Below are 18,739 nucleotides of genomic sequence, written 5' to 3'. Positions count from 1 at the left end.
CCTGGCTGCTCCCTGGGACGAGCACCAGGGCTGGAGCCAGCAGCCGGGCCCGGCCCTGCCGTGTCCCTAGGGAGCGTGTGGTCCTGGGCAAGTTGGATCCTTAGGACCCTCTGGTCTTCCTGTCCTGGACTGAGGTCAGGCCACCTTAAGGGGCCGGACTGGGCCAGCTAGCCCCAAGCCCTTCTGCCTCCCCCACGGCCGATGCGGGAGGAGAGCATTTTAAGTCAGGACCACCGACAATGCCAGCCTCCAAGGCGTGCTTGGGACCTGAGGAGACTGCAGGGAGCCGCTGACCTCGCCCCAGCCCCTCGCAGCATCACCAGGTTCCGGTTGTCACTGAGGAAACAGGCTCGGAGTGGTGATGTGCGTGGTCCGAGGCCACACAGCAGTGAGCCCTGCGTCAGGCGGTCGGTCTGGTCCTAAAGGCCCACATCTAGGCGGGGACGGACGCCTCTGGGCGTCCCGGCTGCCACTCAGCCTTTGCACGACGCGGTGGGAACCGCTGCCCAGAGAGGCGCTGCGGCCGCCGGGGGCTCCGCCGGGCGGGCGGGGGAGGGACGCGGGCTCCGCTGGGGCCTGGCGGACGGCGGGGAGCCGGTCGCCGAGCCTCCAGGTGGGGCGGGGCCGCCAGGGGCGGGGCCTACGCGCCAGCCCGCCCGCCGCCCCGGAGCCGCCGGGACCCAGAGTCCGAGGAGCTGCGCGGGGGCCGGGCGCCGGGCCCGGGGGACGCAGCGCTCGGGCGAGAGCCGTGCGCGCCGGGCCGACCCGCGGCGAACGCGCCATGGATGAGCCGCCCTTCACGGCCCTGGAGCGGGCGCTGGCCGAGCCCTGCGAGCTGGACGCGGCGCTGCTGACGGACATCGAAGGTGCGTCGGGGCGCGGAGCCGCGGGAGCCGGCTTTCCCGGGCGGGGCGTCCCGCGTGTCCGGATGGCGCGGCTCGGCGTCTCGAGCTGCGCCATCGGGCCCTCGGGGGTGCGCGGCCGGGACGCGTGCGTTCTGGGCGTCCCGGGCCCCAGGCCGCGCGACCCGTGAGCCCTCAGCCCCGCGCTGGGGATCCGGCCTCGCGAGGCCCCGCCCGGTCCCCGTGACGTCGGCGCGGGGTTACTCACGGTCAGTCCCCGGGGCCAGAGTGCGCCCTGCGCCCTGCGCGCGGTCCGGATCCGGGGGGGGGGGGGGGGGGGGGGGCCTCGGGGGGCTCGCAGCCCTGTGGATTCCAGTCCCGTCCCCAACGCGGGGCTCGAACAGCTGGGCTACGCCCTTCGGGGCGCAGGAAGCCCCGGGAACAAAACGGACATTGAGGTCTAGTTGCACCTGGGGTGGAGCGGGGGTGGGCTACTTGGGTCAGACCTTGTGGAGCAGACTGTGGAGCGGAGGCCTCTGGGCTGGTGAGAGGATGTTTCCCTCCCAGCGCCGCCGCTCAGGCCTGCCCGGGAGGTGGGAAGGTGCCCGAGGGCGAGCTGGTTATTTGCATCTTTTAAAGCCTCAGCGCTGCCTGTGAGGAGAAGGGGTTTGGGGACCGCGGAGCAGCAGGTGCCTAGCAGGTTGTTGCCTCACTTCGCAGACGGGCAAACGGAAGCTCCCGCCAATTGCCCTCCACGGTTGTGCGCAGGTTCAGCCGCTCTGGCCGAGTTGCACTTGGTTGATAGGGAAACTGAGGCCGGCAGCTCAGGACTCACACTCCCCACAACCTGGATGGACGCCTCAGAGCGCCTGCTGCGTCCGGATTCGCAGCACAGTCCATCCTCTGCTGCCTTGCTGCCCCTCAGGCCAGGCGGGGGGGGGGGGGGCAGGGGCCCAGAGGAGAGCCCTGGCCGCTGTCCTGGGGCCATCAAGCCGGACCCACTCACAGCCCACAAGTGCGGGCCCAGAGGTGGAGCCTGGAAGGCGCTTTGACCAAGTGTGCAGACCTGGGCTTTGGGGTCAGGACTTGAAACTGGACACAAGCCCTCTGACACCCTGATCCTCAGGCTCCCCCTCTGGGTCCATCCCGTGCCTCCCTTCACACCGGGGCAGGTGCGTCTGGCACAGACCTTTGTTGTTGACTCATTTATAGAAACATTCTCCCCTGGACCCAAAGGCCAGGATTGGGCAGCCATTAGGGGTGGGGGCATTTGGAGATCAGACTAGGCCCCCACTCTCATCTGAGGAAAAAAAGAACAACTGGCCTCTTGCTGGGGTGAATTCAGCCCCAGCCCCGGTCTGGCTTGCCTGAGCTCGGGAGACACGGGACCCACTTCCAGGTGCTGGCCCTGCTGTGCAGAAACCGTGGCGGTTTTCAGGAGAGGGGCCCCCAGGTTCTGGTGGGGGGGCGTGGAAAAGAAGAGGCAGCCTCAGAGAGGCCTGCAGACCTGCCCCACCGCCCCCTCTGCCTCGAGCCACCACGCTGTCATGGTGCCACAGCCCAGAGCCACAGCCCAGAGCCACAGCCCAGAGGCACTGCCCAGAGCCACCACCACTGGCCACGCCGGCAGGAGGACTCTCATTGGACTGGACATAAGGGTTGCCCACTGCAGCAGAGCATTTCTTGTTTGTTATTCAGTCTTTTCTGCTCCCCCCCCCCTCTCCCCTCCCCCCCCCCGCCCAGTTTACACAGCTAAGTTCTTTGCATCATAGAAAAATTAGAAAGCACAGGTGAGCAAAAGGGAAAAAATACTTACTGCCACAGAGAAGCTGTTAATCACGTGTGCCTATACAAGCTTTTTCAGACTCCTGGTCCCCCTTTTATGGGGTCTAATTACCTATTATAAGCTTTCCCCATTCCCAGGGCACAGTCCAGTGAGTTCGGTAAATTTACCAGCTGGGTGAGCATCCCCAGCTGGCTGAAGAACATTTTCATCTCCCCAGCCAGGTCACGCTGCCTCCTGACAGCTCTCCCGTCCACCAGCCCCGGACACGTGCCTGTATTTTTAGAAATCTATAGAGCCCGATGTCACCTGCTTTGTTTTATGCCAACAGTCAGACAACAATCCGTCTGGGCCACACTGGCCCAGAGGTTTCCTCGCTTAGTTCCATAGACAGACTGCGCCTCGGGGGGGGGGGGGGGCGCGGGTGGGGGGGGGGTTGCGGGGGAGGAGCTGCTGGTCTGAGGCGCCGCTTACCCTGCGCTCAGAGCTGGGCAGGTTTGATCAGGTCTAGGGAGAGGTGACTTGAGGTTGTGCAGGGCAGGGTCTCCAGGTCCCCTGACAGGAACAAGGGTTGAGAAGCGGGCCAGGCAGTGCCAGGATGCAGGCCTCAGGGCCAGGACGTGGGGGGACCAGGCTGAGAAAGCGGGGGCGTCTTGGCAAGGGGCTTGGGTTCCTTGTCATAAGCTTCCCTTGGTGGCTGGGGTAGAGGCATAACACAAGTAGGGACTTAGCTGAGCACCTACTGTGTGCCAGGCACTATGCTGACCGTCGAGTCCTCCCGACTATAGATGGGTGCCCGAGGCCTGGAGAAGTTGAGTGACTTGCCTGAGTTCACACAGCCAGATCATGGCAGAGCGGGGACTCAGACCCAGGCTGTGGGCTCCTAGGAGTGGGGTCAGGGGTGTGGAGAGTGGGCAATAGAACAGGGAACCCAAGAGGCTGCTCCATGTGGGGTTGGGCTGGGGCCTGGGTCAGAGAGGTCAGAGGCCGCAAGGCCACCTCCCTCTCCCAGCCCAGAGTGGCCTTACAGTCATGAGACTGAGGTCTGGCACCAGCCACGGCCTCGAGCCCCACCCTGCCGGCCACGCCCTCTGTCATGTGACTGGTCTTGGCCCAGCAGCGGAGGCCTGTGTGCTGTGGGTCAGCTCTGCCCTGGCGACCGGCCATGAGCTCCTCCCCGGCCTCTGTTTGTGCTCTGCCTCGGGGTGCCCAACGCCGTGGGCAGAGGGATTGAGTCCTGCTACACGTGTGTGGACCAGTTGATGGATCAGACCTTCACACGCTGTGGCCGAGCAAACAGAGATGAGTGCTGGTCAGGCCTCCGCCCCCGGGCAGCCCCGGCTGAGGGCACCCCGAGGCTCTGGTTTGCCCAAAGCCTTTGGTGGCGCAGCTTGTGCGCCACGGTCTGCTCTGCGTGCCTCTGTGTGCCACACCCGGGCCTGACAAGCTAGTGTGCCTTTCTGGCCCATCCGGGCAGTGCTTTCTGGAGCTCTTGGCCCTGGGTCTCTCCAAGGGCCTAAGCCAACACCGGCAGCCTTGCCGCCAAGGCCCAGCCATGTGTGTCCGCCTGTTCTGGGTTCAGGCAGCCCTGATGCTGAGGACAGCGGGGCCACACTGCCATCTGGCACCCCGCCCGCCATAGCTTGTGCCACTTCTCTCCCTGGTGCCTCTCAGCACAGCCTCTTCCAGAAAACACTTGAGATTGACTGCCTACAGCCCAGCTCCCAGCTCCAGGCACATCGCTCCCCGGTTCCCAGACCACCCATGGCTCCCAGTGCCCCCGAGACAAAATTCCTGGGCCAGCATGGCCTGCAAGGCCCGTGCGCATGCCCTCCTGCCATCCAGAGCTGACCCGGCACTCCCGCTCCCCTCTGGGTGGTGCGGCGCCCTCCACGGAGGCAGCGCCTTGCTGTCTTCCTCGGGAGCGGGCCTGCCTCTGAGCTGCAGGGCCTCCCCGGGGAAGCAGGAGGTAGCGGCTGTAAGATGTCCTGCCCCTGAGCGCTGATGCCTCGGAGCGGACAGGGCTGGGGCACAGAGAGAAGCATGCTGGGAGTGGGTCCAACAGACAGGCAAACAGTGGCTGGGAGTTACCTCCTGCTCAGGGGTCACCTCACTGGACAGAAACATCCTGAGTGACCCGGTCAGCCCCAGGCAGGGGTCACTGCCGGCCAGAGCCTGGGACCTAGACTTTCCCCACCAGCAGCGGCAGCCCTGCTGGGAGTGGCTGTGCGGCCGGAGGAAGTGCCTCTGTCAGGCATGGGTTCTGTGGCCGCGCACTCTGACCCTGGGAACTGACGGCGGGCTCCTGGGAAAGGGGGTCTTGGTTTGGTTCCAGATTTGTGAGCCCCACCCTGGGTTTGAGGTGTGGTCGGATGTGGACAGGGCTGGGAGAGTTGGTAGCTTGGAGAGACCCACTCTGCCCAGGAACCCTGCTGCAGCCGCCCCCCCATTGACACCCCAGCTTCCTCCAGCGAGCCTGCCCTTCCTAGTCACACCTCAAGTCTGCCCTTCAGGGCTCCGAGGTCCCATGTTCCTGCTGCTGCAAGGCTGGGGTCCAGAGGACTTGCAGTCCAGTCGTTGTGTGGCCATGGCGAAGAAGCCGAACAGATCTGACCTCCAGGTTCTCATTAGTGCACTGGGGGTCACGATAAACCAGCCTCTTAGAGTTGTGGCCAGTACACAGCACATAGTAGGCCCTCACCCAGTTGTCATTCAGAGGACTTAACCAGGACCTGGCACCTAATACGTTTACTAAACTAATGGCCGCAGTGGTTATCCCAGGAGCCTAGGTTGCAGGTTTCTAGGATGTTCTGGGCTATGGTTCCTAGCTCTGAGCACCCGCCACTTGGGGATTCTGGGTTTCCGAGTGGGAGACTAAGTGGGGCTGGTCTACCCACTGGGCAACACCAGCCAGGGCGACTACTTTTGGGGTTTTGTTCAGTGCCCAGAGCTGTGTTTAGTCTCCCCGCCCCGGAGTATCTCAGAGTGCCCATCCCGCCCTGCACCCTCCGTCCAGCAGGCAGCGGTGACCCTGGGGCACGAGCTGCCTCGGGCCTCCGTGCGGGAAGCTGCTTCTACTGTTCCGCCTTTTCACGGCGGCGGCCTTGCGATCTGGGCTGCACAGCACAGTTTGCAGGCGCCTTCCCTGCCCATGCCCTGGAGCCGCGGTCGGCAAACTCATTAGTCACAGAGCCAAATACCAACAGCACACGATTGAAATTTCCTTTGAGAGCCAAATTTTTAAACTTAAACTTCTTCTAACGCCACTTCTTCAAAATAGACTCGCCCAGGCCGTGGTATTTTGTGGAAGAGCCACACTCAAGGGGCCAAAGAGCCGCATGTGGCTCGTGAGCCGCAGTTTGCAGACCACGGCCCTGGAGGATTGGCGACCTCGCTCAGGTGACGGGCAACTTAGGTTGGAATCCCAGCTCCTCGCTGCCTCCCTGACCTCCACCCTCATGCCCACTGCAGCCACACTGGCCTCCTCGGCACACCACTTGCCCCCGCCCCAGGGCATCTGCACTTGCTTTTTCATCTGCCCAGGACACCCTCCCTCCCTGTGGCCCACTCCCTCAGAGAGGCCTGCCCTGGCCACGGCATCCCCAGTGGCCCTCACACTCTACCCTGCCTCACTTCCTTCCCGTGCCCATCACCCCGCACCGCTTCCTCCATCGACCTGCAAACTGCCCATCGCCCCCGACGAGGGAAGGCCTTCGTGCGGTGTCCCTGTGTCTTCAGTGCCTGGCGCAGGCCTGACGCACAGCGGACACGGAAGGACAGTAGTTGTTACCAGAGGTACAGATCTGGGCTTCACGAACCAGGCCATGTCATAGAGGTGGTGAGCTTCCTGTCCTGGGAGGCATGTAAGCAGAGTTTGGGGCTCGAGGCCTCATGCAGGTTGGATGGGAGGTCGGCTTCTGTGATGGTCATCGCTGGGCTCCTGCAAGTCTATGGTCTGAGGCCCTCCCGGGGTTTCTGTTGTGGCCTCGGGATAGACAGGCCAGAGAAGAAAAGGCTGACCCACATCTGCCGGCAGAGGGAGGCTTGAAGGCAGAGCAGGCGGGGGGGAGGGGGGGGCGGGGGGTTCAGGTTTCCTGTTGGGTCCTGATAGAATCAGGGCAGAAGAGGAGGAAGGAGAGGAAAAAGGAGGGATTCAGGCTGGAGGAGGAGGCAGGGAAGGTGAAAAATGGAGGGGGGGCACTGAGGCCCAGAGACTGCACCTCCTTCTCTCCCCAAGTCCAGAGGGTGCTCACAGGAGCCGCTGTGCTTTGGGCCTGCCTTCAGGCGGAGGCCCAGTGCTCCAAGGGCTCAAGGTTGCTGCCCAGTTTGGGAGCCGCAGCCTCCCGGGCAGGCGCACTGTCCTGGCTCCCAGAGGCGGCCCGGTGAGGCCGGAGAGGGGCTTCCCTCACCTGCACGCCCAGCTGCCTCTCCTGCCTCACCCTGAACTCTCCGGGAACCATCTCCACCAGATGGGTGTGGGCTTCCAACTCGACCGCTCCCTTGCCGGCGGCTCGCCGCCTGCTCCCCAGGCCCGGCCGCCCTGCCGCAGAGGGACAGCCTCTGTGGGTGGCCGTGCTCCCCACACCTGCTCTCAGAATCTCCTCTGGAGACCGGGGGGGGGGGGGGGGGGGGGGGGGGACCTGCCCAGGATCACACAGCAAGTGAGGGACGGGGCTGCCCGCAGCTGTATCTGGGGTGGGGTGGGTGGGGGCTATGGGGCTGGGTCACCCAGCTCTGCAGAGATTAGTGAGATGGGGCAGGGCAGGCACGGGGGCAGGGATGGCCGGCCTCCCCGCGTGCCGCTGGGCCTCGCAGCCCCCAGGCCCTCTGTCTCCCCAAGTCCTCGCTTAGCCCGCCCGAGTCCTCTGCCAGGCCAGCCCTCCTCTGGGAGGGTCACCGAGTGCGGTCCCCCATGCCGCCCGGCTCTGGGCGCACGGCGCCGAGCACAAGGTGTGAGAAATGGAAAACCAAAGGAGGCAGGAAACTGGTGAAGAGGACGGCACGAGAGTGAGGGAGAGCGAGAGCGTCGCGCCGGCAGAGGAGGGGGGAGGGGCACTCTGTTGGCCTGGGCCATGCAGGGCCAGGCGGGACCTGGGGAACGCACAGGGGTGTGAGGCGGCGAGGTCCCGTTTCCTCACGGAGGCTCCAGCCCCACCACCACCCGCTCCGTCGCCATGCTGCCTGCCCAGGGGCGGCCCCTCCAAGGTGGCAGGAGCCCGGGAGCAGGAGGGCTGGGCCGGCCTTGCGGTGGCTGCACTGCTGGCCAGGCTCTGCTCATCTGTTCAACTCTGACCTCACACAGAAAGAGGGATGGGCCTAGGTACCCCCTCAAGGACCCCCAGAGCCTGTCACCCTGGGGCTGACACCCTGCCTTCCTCACCTGTCATAGGGACCCTCCAGTGCATGAATCAGGCCTTCCCTGGACTGCTGGGGGGCTAGGAGACTTCACTGACCACACACACACACACCCCCCATCCGAGAATCAGGACCCGCAGGGATTCTCGGTGTGCGTTGGGGTGGGGGTGGCTTCCTTGCTCTGGCGGGTTCTTGGAGCCCCTGCAAGGGGAGGTCCCCTTGGGCCTCAGTAAGCGCTCCACCCCGTCTCCTGTCCTCCTCCCTGTGCTCCTCCCGGCCAAGGAGGTGGTCGTCCCATGCTCTAAGGGTTAAACAGGCTGCGAGGGGTGGCGACCTGCGGGCCCGGTGTTGGGTTCTTCCCGCCGCGCCCGCCCTGCGTGCCCGCCGCGCTGTCAGAGTTGGTCAGGGAGCGGGGGCCGGCCCGTCCTCGGTGACCGCCAGTAACCCCGGCGCCAAGCGGGTTAAGGGCGAGTGCCCGGGGGTAACCCCGGCCCCGTTGGAGTCCGGGGTGAAACCTGAAGCTGAGCCGCGGCCGGGATGGGCGGGGCCGGGGCGGGACCCCAGGGAGGCGGAGGCGCAGCCGCTGATTGGCCGCGCCCGCTCACCCCATGCCCCGCGGCGGCCGGAGGGCGGGCGGGGCGGGCGCGGCGGCGGAGCGCGGCGCGGGGCAGGTGACAGGTGAGGCCGGAGACCCGCCGGCCGGCTGCCTGGACGCCCCTGGGGCGGCGGGCGCGGAGCCATGGACTGCACGTTCGAAGGTATTTGGAGGCCCCCTCGCCACGAGCCTGCACCTCCCTGCGGGCCACGCACCCCTGCGAATGGCGGCTGTCAGACACGAATGGGAAGCGCCGGCTCCGAGGGGCGGGGCGCCCTTCCCAGCCCCCAGGAGGGCGGGGACCACCCTCACCTCCCGCAGCCCAGCCCGTGGGGAGAGGCGGCCTCGGCACCGGGCGCCGCCGCCGAGGGCCGGTCGTCCTTCTGTCGCGGGCGGCGGGCGTTCTGGGTGTCTAACCCTGACCCCCAGCCCTGGGCCCAATCCGTTTTCTTTTGGGGCCTCAGTTTCCCCATCTATCGAAGAGGCTCAGTGAGGACGGTGAGGGATGGGAGAGGCTGCAAGGGAAAGTATGTTATGAGCCTCATAACCTCGGGACCCACAACGTGTTTCTGTTTGGGGGCCAGGGAGGCTGAGCCGGCACCCCTACTGCTTTTTTGAAGGCCATAGGGAGCCCCCGCAGTTACCTGGGCCGGGGCACCTGCCGTGGGAAGGAGCCAGGCAGCACTGAGGGCAGCTGTGCCGGCTGCCCGCCTGCAAGGCCTCAGCATCCTGCCTAGAGGGCCTCCCCTCCCCTCCCCTCCCCTCCCCTCCCCTCCCTTCCCCACCCCTCCCCTTCCCACCGGGTGTGGCCAGGGATGAGCCCAGGGTTGTGCTCATGGGTCCCGCAGGGAACTTTGACCCAGTGGGTAGCTGCCCGCAGTGGGTTAGAGGGCCCCGGGCTGACCCAGGGGCCTGCGGGGTGGGCCTGCGGCCAGGCTGGGCAGTCGAGGAGAGGGTGTCCCAGTCTGTGCAGGAGGAGGGCCTCAGGACAGCCACCGTTTCTGTTATGGAGGGAAACCAAGCCCGGACAGGGTCCCAGCGTGCTTGGTGCGGCAGAGTTTGGGCAGAGCATGCGGACACGCTCGCTGGCACGCACGTGCCCAGCAGCTGCCTCTGCTCCGAGCTGTCTGTCCCGTGGAGGAAGGTGGTGAGGGCAGCTCTGCAGGCTGCAGCCTTGTGCCCAGGACCCGTCTGTCTCAGCCGAGGTGTGGGCTGAGGGAAGGGGCCTTGGGCCCTGGCCATGCGTCGCCCCGACCTGCCCGTGCGCAGCGACTTTCTGACAAGGGAGGCACACGATTGCTCCGTCACGGGTGCCCGGGAAGTGGCCGTGTGTCTGGGAGCACAGCCCACGGGGGTGCGTTGCCTTCACGTGCCGCCGTGTGGATGGGGCATGCACATGTGTGACGCTCTTCTAGCGCAGCCGGCTCCTGTCCTCACGGCCTTTTCTCCTCCCCAGACATGCTTCAGCTCCTCAGCAACCAGGACGCCGACTTTCCCGGCCTGTTCGACCCGCCCTACGCTGGGGGCGGAGCGGCGGGCGCGGACCCCGCGCTTCCCGAAGCCCGCTCCCCCGGCAGCTCGTCTCCACCGCATGCCACTATGAGCTCCCCACTCGCAGGCTTTCTGGGGGGGCCCAAGGCAATCCCCCCACTGTTGTCCCCTCCCCAGCCTGCGCCCACGTTGAAGATGTACCCATCCGGGCCCGCCTTCTCCCCTGGGCCTGGGATCAAGGAGGAGCCGGTGCCACTGGCCGCCCTGCAGCCCCCCACCCCACAGCCCCTGCCAGGGGCCCTCGCGCCCCAGAGCTCTCCGGCCTCAGCCCCACTGCAGCTCAGCCCGGGCCCCGTGCCGGGCTACCCCAGTCCCGCCGGAGCCTTTCCCACAGGTGAGGGCGTGGGGGGAGGGAGGGAGCGGGGCAGGGGCAGGGCCGCTGTGGTGCGGGCAGGGGAATTGGCAGGCGGTAGACATGGGTGGTCTCTGGGCACTGGTGTTCTGTTGGGTTAATAAGCTTTGCCTCCCCCTCTGCTGGGCGTCACATCAACGCCGCCTTCCGGACACACCTGCCTGGCAGGCGAGCGCATTCGCCTCAGAGCCCAGGCAGGTGTGTCCGGAAGGGGCGCTGGGAGGAAACTGAGGCCACGGGGTCATGACTCGTCCACGGTCACACAGTGACAGACCCTGAGGCAAGGCTGAACGTGGGTTAGGCAGCTCGTCCCCACAGCCCAGACTTTACTTCTGCAGGGACCCCTCCAGGGAGCACCCCACAGCCGCTGCCGGGCTCCTTGCACGCCCAGGTTCAGAGTGTAGCCCCCCAGCCACTGTTGACAGCCACAGCCCCCACCACAGTGGCCCCTGGAACAGCCACTGTGACCTCACAGATCCAGCAGGTCCCGGTAAGGGGTGTGGCCAGGCGTTGGGGGGTGGCAACTTCCGGCCCAGCCACCGTTCAGAGCGAGGCCTCCCGCCGCCAGGTCCTGCTGCAGCCCCACTTCATCAAGGCCGACTCGCTGCTGCTGACGGCCGTGAAGGCAGACCTGGGAGCCCCCGGGAAGGCGGCCGGCGTCGGCTCCCTGGCCGCTGGCACGGCGGTGCAGACCGGGCCCTTGCAGGTGGGTGGCGTGGGCGGGGAGGCGGTGGTGGGTCCGCGCACACGCGGCCGCCTGGTGACCCGTGCCGGCTCCGCAGACCCTGGTGAGCGGCGGAGCCTTCCTGGCGACAGTGCCGCTGGTCGTGGACGCCGACAAGCTGCCCATCAGTCGGCTGGCGGCCGGTGGGAAGGCCCTGGGAGCGGCCCAGAGCCGCGGTGAGAAGCGAACAGCCCACAATGCCATTGAGAAGCGCTACCGCTCCTCCATCAACGACAAGATCGTCGAGCTCAAGGACCTGGTGGTGGGCGCGGAGGCGAAGGTGCGAGCGCAGGCAGAGGGCGCCCAGGAGGGAGGCTGCTGGGGGGGAGGAGGGCGGCCTGGCAGGCCAGTCTGCTTGTTTGGCCACTTTATTCATTCAGCTAAACTGGGGGGCTCCCTGTGCCCCGGGGGCTATTCTAAGCACCGGGGATAAAGACGAGGACAGACGGACAAAACCCTCCAGTCGGGGAGCTGATGTTCTAGTTGGACGACAGTAAACGAGAGAGAGGAGGGACGGGCAGACTGCCCGACGGCCTAGTTCCACGGGAGGACACAACGCAGGGAGGGACCGAGGTGCCAACGAGGACCAGGCAGGACAGGCCTCACGGAGTGTCGGTGTGAGGCAGGGACGTGGTGTCAGTGAGGCACTGCTGTGCGTTTCACATGCTCACCCTCACGCCCCTCCTGTGAGGACGGGCTCCAGGGGAGGGACATTCCATGCAGCAGGAACAGCGAGTACAAAGGCCCTGAGGCAGCTGTCCCACGAGCAGCCCCGCCCCCTGCCCAGGTGCCACCTGCCCCCCTGACCGGCCACCTGTGCCGTCTGCTCCTGCCCCTGCAGCTGAATAAATCTGCCGTCTTGCGCAAGGCCATTGACTACATTCGCTTCCTGCAACAGAGCAACCAGAAACTCAAGCAGGAAAACTGGAGTCTGCGCGCTGCTGCGCAGAAAAGCAGTGAGTCCCGGCCGCCCAGGCCCCTGCTCGGGCCCTGCCCCGCCCCGTCTCACCTTACGCTCTGACCCTACAAGGGCTCTAGGCCCTTAGCTTCTCTTTCCCCTAAAGTAGCCCTCAGAAGCTGGGCCGACTCCCAGGTCCCTCCCCCAGGGCCCTAAGTTGATGTGGGTGGGGCGGGGTCTCTGCCCTAACCCCCAGCCCGCTCCTCTCCTGCCGTAGAGCCTCTGAGGGACCTGGTGTCCGCCTGTGGTGGGAGAGGAGACGCCGACGTGCCCATGGAGGGCATAAAGCCTGAGGTGGACACGCTGAGCCCGCCGCCCTCGGACGCGGGCTCCCCCTCCCAGAGCAGCCCGCCGTCCCTCAGCGGCAAGGGCAGCGACTCGGAGCCCGACAGCCCAGTCCTCGAGGACAGCCAGGTGGGCCTGCGGGGTGGCCCCTGCCTGGCTCCCAGCGACACCCTCTGACCCCGGGACTGGGTCAGGAAAAAGCCCTAACATATCCCACCTCCCTTTATAGACAGCACGCCTGGGACCCGGAGTCGCGTGGGGTCCCCTAGTGAGGGTGGGAAGAGCGCTGTCCCCCCGGCCCCACGCCACGCTCCCCAGACCCTGCGCAGTCCTCCCCCTCCGCCCCACAGGCCACGCCGCTGCCGCCCGCCCACAGCCGGGGCCTGCTGGACCGCTCCCGCCTGGCCCTGTGCACTCTCGTCTTCCTCTGTCTCTCCTGCAACCCTTTGGCCTCCCTGCTGGGCAGCTGGGCCCTCCCTGGCCTCTCGGATGCCACCAGCACCCGCCAGGGCTCTGGGCGCAGCATGCTGGGCACTGACGACGGAGGTAGGACAGGCTGGGGTGGGTGTCTTCGGCAGAGAGGTGGGGGGGGGGATCCCTTGGGATGCAGATTCTAGGCCTGTGGGCTTGGGCCCTGCATGTCTTGGGAGCTCTGTCCCCAGCCTCTGTCTGCCCGCAGGGGACCCTGGCTGGGCACCGCGGCTGCTGCCCCCGCTGGTCTGGCTGACTAACGGGCTGCTGGTGCTGGGCTCCCTGGCGCTCCTCTTCGTCTATGGAGAGCCCGTCACGCGGCCCCACTCCGGCCCCGCCGTGCACTTCTGGAGGCACCGCAAGCAGGCGGACCTGGACCTGGCCAGGGTAAGGGCTGCCCGGGGCGGGGCGGGGCGGGGCGGGCATCACCCCCTCTTCCCTGCCCTCTGGGCGGGCCAGGAACCTACCCTGTCCTCTTGCTCTTGTCTGCTGCTCAGTCTCCCTCTGACCTCTGCGGAGGGGCGCCGGGCTCAGCGGGGACCCCAGCTGGAGGGTCCATCAGAGCTGGAGGGATGTCGTGCTCAGGGTTTGTGTCCCTGACCTGGCTTCACCGGGAAACCTTGTTCCCAGGGGGACTGCGCCCAGGCCGCCCAGCAGCTGCAGCTGGCCCTCCGGGCCCTGGGCCGGCCCCTGCCCACCTGCCGCCTGGACCTGGCCTGCAGCCTGCTCTGGAACCTCCTCCGCCACCTGCTGCAGCGGCTCTGGCTGGGCCGTTGGCTGGCAGGCCAGGCGGGGGGTCTGCAAAGGGACTGCGCTCTGCAGGCCGATGCCCGCGCCAGTGCCCGAGACGCGGCACTGGTCTACCACAGGCTGCACCAGCTCCACGCCACGGGTACGTGGGCAAGGAGCTGGGCCGCGGGTTCCTGCCGCCTTTGCACCACACCCAGCCTCACGCCCCGTCGCCTCCCAGGGAAGTACACCGGCGGCCGCCTCACTGCCGCCAGCCTGGCCCTGAGTGCCCTGAACCTGGCCGAGTGTGCGGGGGACGCCGTGCCCGCGGCCACGCTGGCTGACATCTACGTGGCCGCTGCCCTGACTGTCAAGACCCACCTCCCGCGGGCCTTGCACTTTCTGACAGTGAGTCGGGGGGCTGGGCGCGGGGGGGGGGGGGGGCCGCACAGGATGAGGCCCACGGGCACTGCCCGGGGCAGAGTGACAGCCACCTCCTTCCCCACAGCGCTTCTTCCTGAGCAGTGCCCGCCAGGCCTGCCTGGCACAGAGCGGCTCAGTGCCCGTTGCCATGCAGTGGCTCTGCCACCCTGTGGGCCACCGCTTCTTCGTGGATGGGGACTGGGCCGTGTGCAGCCCCCCGAGGGAGAGCCTGTACAGCTCGGCCGGGAACCCAGGTGCTCTCCCGGCCCTCCCCAGCCCCCCGGCCCCCCGGGCCCCCCCCCCCGTCCCCGCCCTCCCCAGCCCCCCCCAGCCCCCGCCCTCCCCAGCCTTTGTTCTCCACTCGCATTTCTTAGCCTCGCTCCTGCGCGTCCGTCCCTGCATCTCGGGTGTCCCTGGCTGTCCGTGGTTGCTTTGGGGCTGGTCTCTCAGTTGGGCCTCTTCAGAAGGAAAGGAGGGGGTGTGGGGCAGGTGGCGGACGTGGGAGGCGACCCCAGGCGGGAGGGCGGAGCTGGTGAGGGAGCCCGGGAGCTGGCTCCACTGGCCCAGGTAGGTCATGCTGTCGAAGGCAGGGGCAGGGTATTCACTCACCCACTTATCTGTCCCAGAGCCAAGCCCCCTGTGTGCCCAGGAGAGGGCATGTGGAGACTGCAGTTCCCCACTCACCCACTCCTCCCCACAGTGGACCCCCTGGCCCAGGTGACCCAGCTGTTCCGAGAACACCTCTTGGAGCGAGCTCTGAACTGTGTGGCCCAGCCCAGCCCCAGCCCTGCATCAGCTGACGGGGACAGGCGAGTGTCCCGTCCTCACGCCCCAGGAGGCAGGAGCCCGCCCCGTGTGGTCTGGGAATGGCTGTGTCTGGGGGCTTGTGGAGGTGACCGGAGCCAGGACACCGTCCACTCGCCACGGTGGCCTCGGGGGGGTCTCGGCTCCTCTCCGATCCGTCTCCCACCAGCCGGGCCGGCGGTGACAGTGCCCCTCAGAGCCAGGACGGCAGGCTGTGCTGGGGGAGGTGTGGAGGGCCAGTGCCCTCCCGGACGCCCGGGGCCTGGCCGCCTGCTCTAACACCAGTCTCCCCCACAGGGAGTTCTCGGAGGCCCTGGGGTACCTCCAGCTGCTGCACAGCTGCTCTGATGCGGCCGGGGCCCCGGCGTGCAGCTTCTCCGTGGGCTCCAGCATGGCCACCACCCCCGGTGAGCCCTGGCCCTGCCCCGTGACTGCCCCCAGCCCCTGCTCCACGGCAGGGCGGCCTCCGGTGCAGGGTGGCTGTTTCAGCAGCGCTCCCATCTGCACCCCTGCTCCCTCAGGCACAGACCCAGTGGCCAAGTGGTGGGCCGCGCTGACGGCTGTGGTGACGCACTGGCTGCGGCGGGACGAGGAGGCCGCTGCGCGGCTGTACCCACTGGTGGAGCGCCTGCCCCGCGCCCTGCAGGAGTCGGAGTGAGCGCGGGCCAGCCCCCAGCCCCAGCCCCTGCTCTGTGCGGAGGGGATCGCCACTGTCTTTGCCATGAAGCTGGAACCAGGGCAGGGGGGGCTCTGGGGGCCTGCGCCTGCTCTGACCCCACTTCTCTGCCCTGCCCCCCACAGGAGACCCTTGCCCAGGGCAGCTCTGCTCTCCTTCAAGGCTGCGCGGGCCCTGCTGGGCCACAGGAAGGCCGACTCCAGCCCGGCCAGCCTGGCCATCTGTGAGAAGGCCAGTGAGTACCTGCAGGACAGCCTGGCCACCACCACAGCCGGCAGCGCCATTGACAAGGTGAGGGCGGGGCCAGGGCCCTGGCGGGTCTGCGGGTCGCGGCCTTTCCACTCCTCGGTCATTCCCTCCCGGGCTGCAGGAGACGAGGGGTTAGCCCACAGGAGCGGGACTGGGGGCCTGGCTAAGGCTTGGGTCCGGGAACAGTGGTTACCCGCCCCCGAGGAGGGGTGGGGTGTGCAGTGTGGCAGGCGTGGGCGTGGGGCCTGGAGCGGGCGGCCCCGAGGTGCATTGCTGTTGCATTGCACGTGTGAGGTGGGTGCAGTGCCTCGGCAGTGCAGCTCGGAGCCGGCCCCTGGCACCGCAGGCCCCCCCACCCCCGCAGGGCTGGAGCCCCCATGACCCTGCCCTGCCCGCCACCCCCAGGCCATGCAGTTGCTCCTGTGTGACCTGCTCCTTGGGGCACGAACCAGCCTGTGGCTGAGGCAGCAGCCGTCGGCACCAGCCCCGGCCGTGCAGGGCCCGGGCAGCGGCGCCCAGGCCTCAGCCCTCGAGCTCCGTGGCTTCCAGCGGGACCTGAGCGGCCTGAGGCGCCTGGCGCAGAGCTTCCAGCCCGCCATGCGGAGGGTGAGTGCCCCGGGCACCCCACACGAGCACAGGAAGCAGCTGGAGCGGGAGAGGGGGCCTGGCCTGAACCCTGACTCACCGGTCCCTCCTGCCCAGGTGTTCCTGCATGAGGCCACGGCCCGGCTGATGGCAGGGGCCAGCCCCACGCGGACACAGCAGCTCCTGGACCGCAGTCTGAGGAAAAGGGCAGGCGCCTGCGGCAAAGGCGGTGAGAGGGGCAGCCTTTAGGGGGGCGGGGGCCTTTAGGGGGTGGGGGCCTTTAGGGGGCGGGGTCATTTAGGGAGGTGGGGGCCGTTTTGGGGGTAGGGGCCTTTAGGGGGTGGGGGCCTTTAGGGGGCGGGGTCACTAGGGGGCGGGGACGCTGGGCCAGCCTCACCAGGCGTGGGAGTAGCCTGGACCGGGTGTGACTTGCGTGTACCGAGGAATCCAATGAGGCGATGTGGGATGCGCGACTGTGCCCATGTGCCCCTGAGTCTGTTCTGCGCCCGACCCAGGGGGTCTGAGGCTCCAAGATGCCCGGGACGGGCGGGCAGGCGGCACCCTGATGGGCTCTGCGCTGTGTGCACGTGCAGGCGCAGCGGAGGGGGAGCTGCGCCCCAGGCGGGAGCACGCCGAGGCCCTGCTGCTGGCCTCCTGCTGCCTGCCGCCCTGCCTGCTGGCGGTGCCGGGGCAGCGCGTGGGCATGCTGGCCGAGGCGGAGCGCGTGCTCGAGAAGCTCGGGGACCGCCGGCTGCTGCACGACTGCCAGCAGATGCTCCTGCGCCTGGGCGGCGGGACCACCGTCACCTCCAGCTAGACCCCTGGCGCCCGCCCCGCCCTGGTGTCAAGGGCCTTGTTGCCCTCTGGCTGTCACGGCTGCAGCCTCGCGTGCCAAAGGCAGCGCCAGAGACCCCAGTGCCTGCAGTTCACCCAGGGGCCGCCCTGCATCGGCCGGAGATGGGGACGAAGGGGAGATCCTCGGGGGCTTTTGCCTCTTGACCTGGGAGGCCCAGGGAGCGGGACCCAACACCCCCTGCCCACTCCCCAACCCAAGGCGCCGAGGCCAGGATGGTGCTGGCCTCTGGTGGCCGGTCGGGGAATTGCAGGAGCCGGTCGGGTCTGTGGCCGCTGCTCTGCAGGCACCCGGTGGAGGGAAGAGGGTGCGTGTGGCTAGCTGAGGGGCCAGTGGCTTTCCTGGCCGGCAAGGGGGCCCTGCTTCCCTCCCGGAGAGATCTTGTCCATCAGGCGCACCAGTCTCCTGGCCTCTGAGGCTCAAGTGCTACTTTGCCATTTATAAACTATTTTCGTAGGTTGAGAAGTTTTGTACAGAGAATAAAAAATGAAATTATTTATAATCTGGGTTTTGTTTCTTTGGGGAGGGTGTGTGCTTCCGCTGGTGCTGACCAGAGGGGTCCTGGGTCTTCCCCCAAAGCCAGGCGGAGGCTTCCCTGCACCCCTCTGCCTGGGACTCGTCTCCCTTCTGGGTAAGGACTGGGCCCTCAGGGCCCTATGGTCTCGGCTGTCTTCTCCCCTCCTGCCTCTGCCCGCCCGCTCCCAGGGTGACATGGAGGACAGCTCCGTGTCCTTAGGATCTGCTGACAAGAGCTACAGGCCAGTCCCCCTGCGTGTCTGGGGAGCACCCACCTTTCCCCGCCTGCCATCCAGGCTCCGGAGGGGCCTGCAGCCCCTGCCCTGGGCGGCGCGGCGTGATTCTGCGGCAGGTGCTTGCTTTCTGCTCCTGAGGAGCAGCCAGAAGCCCGACTCCGCTGCTGCCCGAGCTTCCCCTCCATGTCCGCCCGCCCCTGCGTCCCGGCCCGGCCCGGGGAGCTGCTCAGAACCCACGGCTGCACACTTCCAAAACAATCGTATCTTTATTGACTTTTTTCTGAATGCAATGACTGTTTTTTACTCTTAAGGAAAATAAACATCTTTTAGAAACAGCTCGATACACACAATCTTCAGTGTGAAGCAATATACTAATAAGAACACTAGTCTTAACCTTTACAGTCTTCATATATATTATATATATGTATATGTATACATATATATACACTATATAACGAGGCCAGATATAATACACACGTTTACCATTTTACAGTCTATGTACAGGAAGTTGCTAGGTGCCCCGGTCTGGGGCTGCCTCAGGCCTATGAAGCACGGACAGAGCTGAGGGCGGGGGCAAGGGGCTGGCCTGGGCGGGGCCGCGGGGGAAAGGCGCCCTCGCGGTGCCCCCGGGCCTGTGCTGAGGCGTGCGCGACGACGGCAGCGACACACGGAGAAGCGAGCATGTTCCCCACATATGTACATTCTATGCAACATCGAGGGAGGGTACACAGGTTTGCACACAGGTCCAGGCT

General features: G+C 66.9%; 1 protein-coding gene across 4 annotated transcripts; it reads left to right on the top strand.

The window, feature by feature from the left end:
* Positions 1 to 632: 632 nt before the first annotated feature.
* SREBF1 (sterol regulatory element binding transcription factor 1) lies at positions 633 to 17,731 on the top strand. 4 transcript variants are annotated; one of them, XM_054709903.1, is made up of 19 exons: positions 635 to 866; positions 10,032 to 10,460; positions 10,817 to 10,968; positions 11,047 to 11,184; positions 11,261 to 11,482; positions 12,044 to 12,158; positions 12,378 to 12,574; positions 12,796 to 12,991; positions 13,125 to 13,303; positions 13,547 to 13,808; positions 13,887 to 14,053; positions 14,154 to 14,322; positions 14,769 to 14,877; positions 15,170 to 15,279; positions 15,394 to 15,526; positions 15,674 to 15,839; positions 16,203 to 16,403; positions 16,500 to 16,611; positions 16,976 to 17,289. In XM_054709903.1, the coding sequence occupies exons 1-19, from the start codon at positions 782 to 784 to the stop codon at positions 17,197 to 17,199; spliced, it is 3,366 nt and encodes a 1,121-aa protein (XP_054565878.1). In that variant the 5' UTR covers positions 635 to 781; the 3' UTR covers positions 17,200 to 17,289. The 4 variants fall into 4 exon arrangements, with proteins under 4 accessions (XP_054565877.1, XP_054565878.1, XP_054565880.1 ...); XM_054709904.1 differs by lacking the exon at positions 635 to 866 and adding an exon at positions 8,645 to 8,738; XM_054709902.1 differs by having other exon boundaries at positions 633 to 866; positions 15,170 to 15,526.
* Positions 17,732 to 18,739: the final 1,008 nt, after the last annotated feature.

This window comes from Eptesicus fuscus, chromosome 20, assembly GCF_027574615.1.
Source record: "Eptesicus fuscus isolate TK198812 chromosome 20, DD_ASM_mEF_20220401, whole genome shotgun sequence".
Lineage (NCBI taxonomy): Eukaryota > Metazoa > Chordata > Mammalia > Chiroptera > Vespertilionidae > Eptesicus > Eptesicus fuscus.
This window is presented reverse-complemented; position numbering and strand designations above follow the sequence as displayed.

Excerpts from the sequence above, each read along its gene's own strand:
- SREBF1 (XM_054709905.1), top strand. The coding sequence starts at position 782 with ATGGATGAGCCGCCCTTCACGGCCCTGGAGCGGGCGCTGGCCGAGCCC. Across the intron at positions 12,992-13,124 it reads GCTGGGCACTGACGACGGAG|GGGACCCTGGCTGGGCACCG; the intron begins GTAGGACAGGCT and ends GTCTGCCCGCAG. Across the intron at positions 13,809-13,886 it reads GCACCAGCTCCACGCCACGG|GGAAGTACACCGGCGGCCGC; the intron begins GTACGTGGGCAA and ends GTCGCCTCCCAG.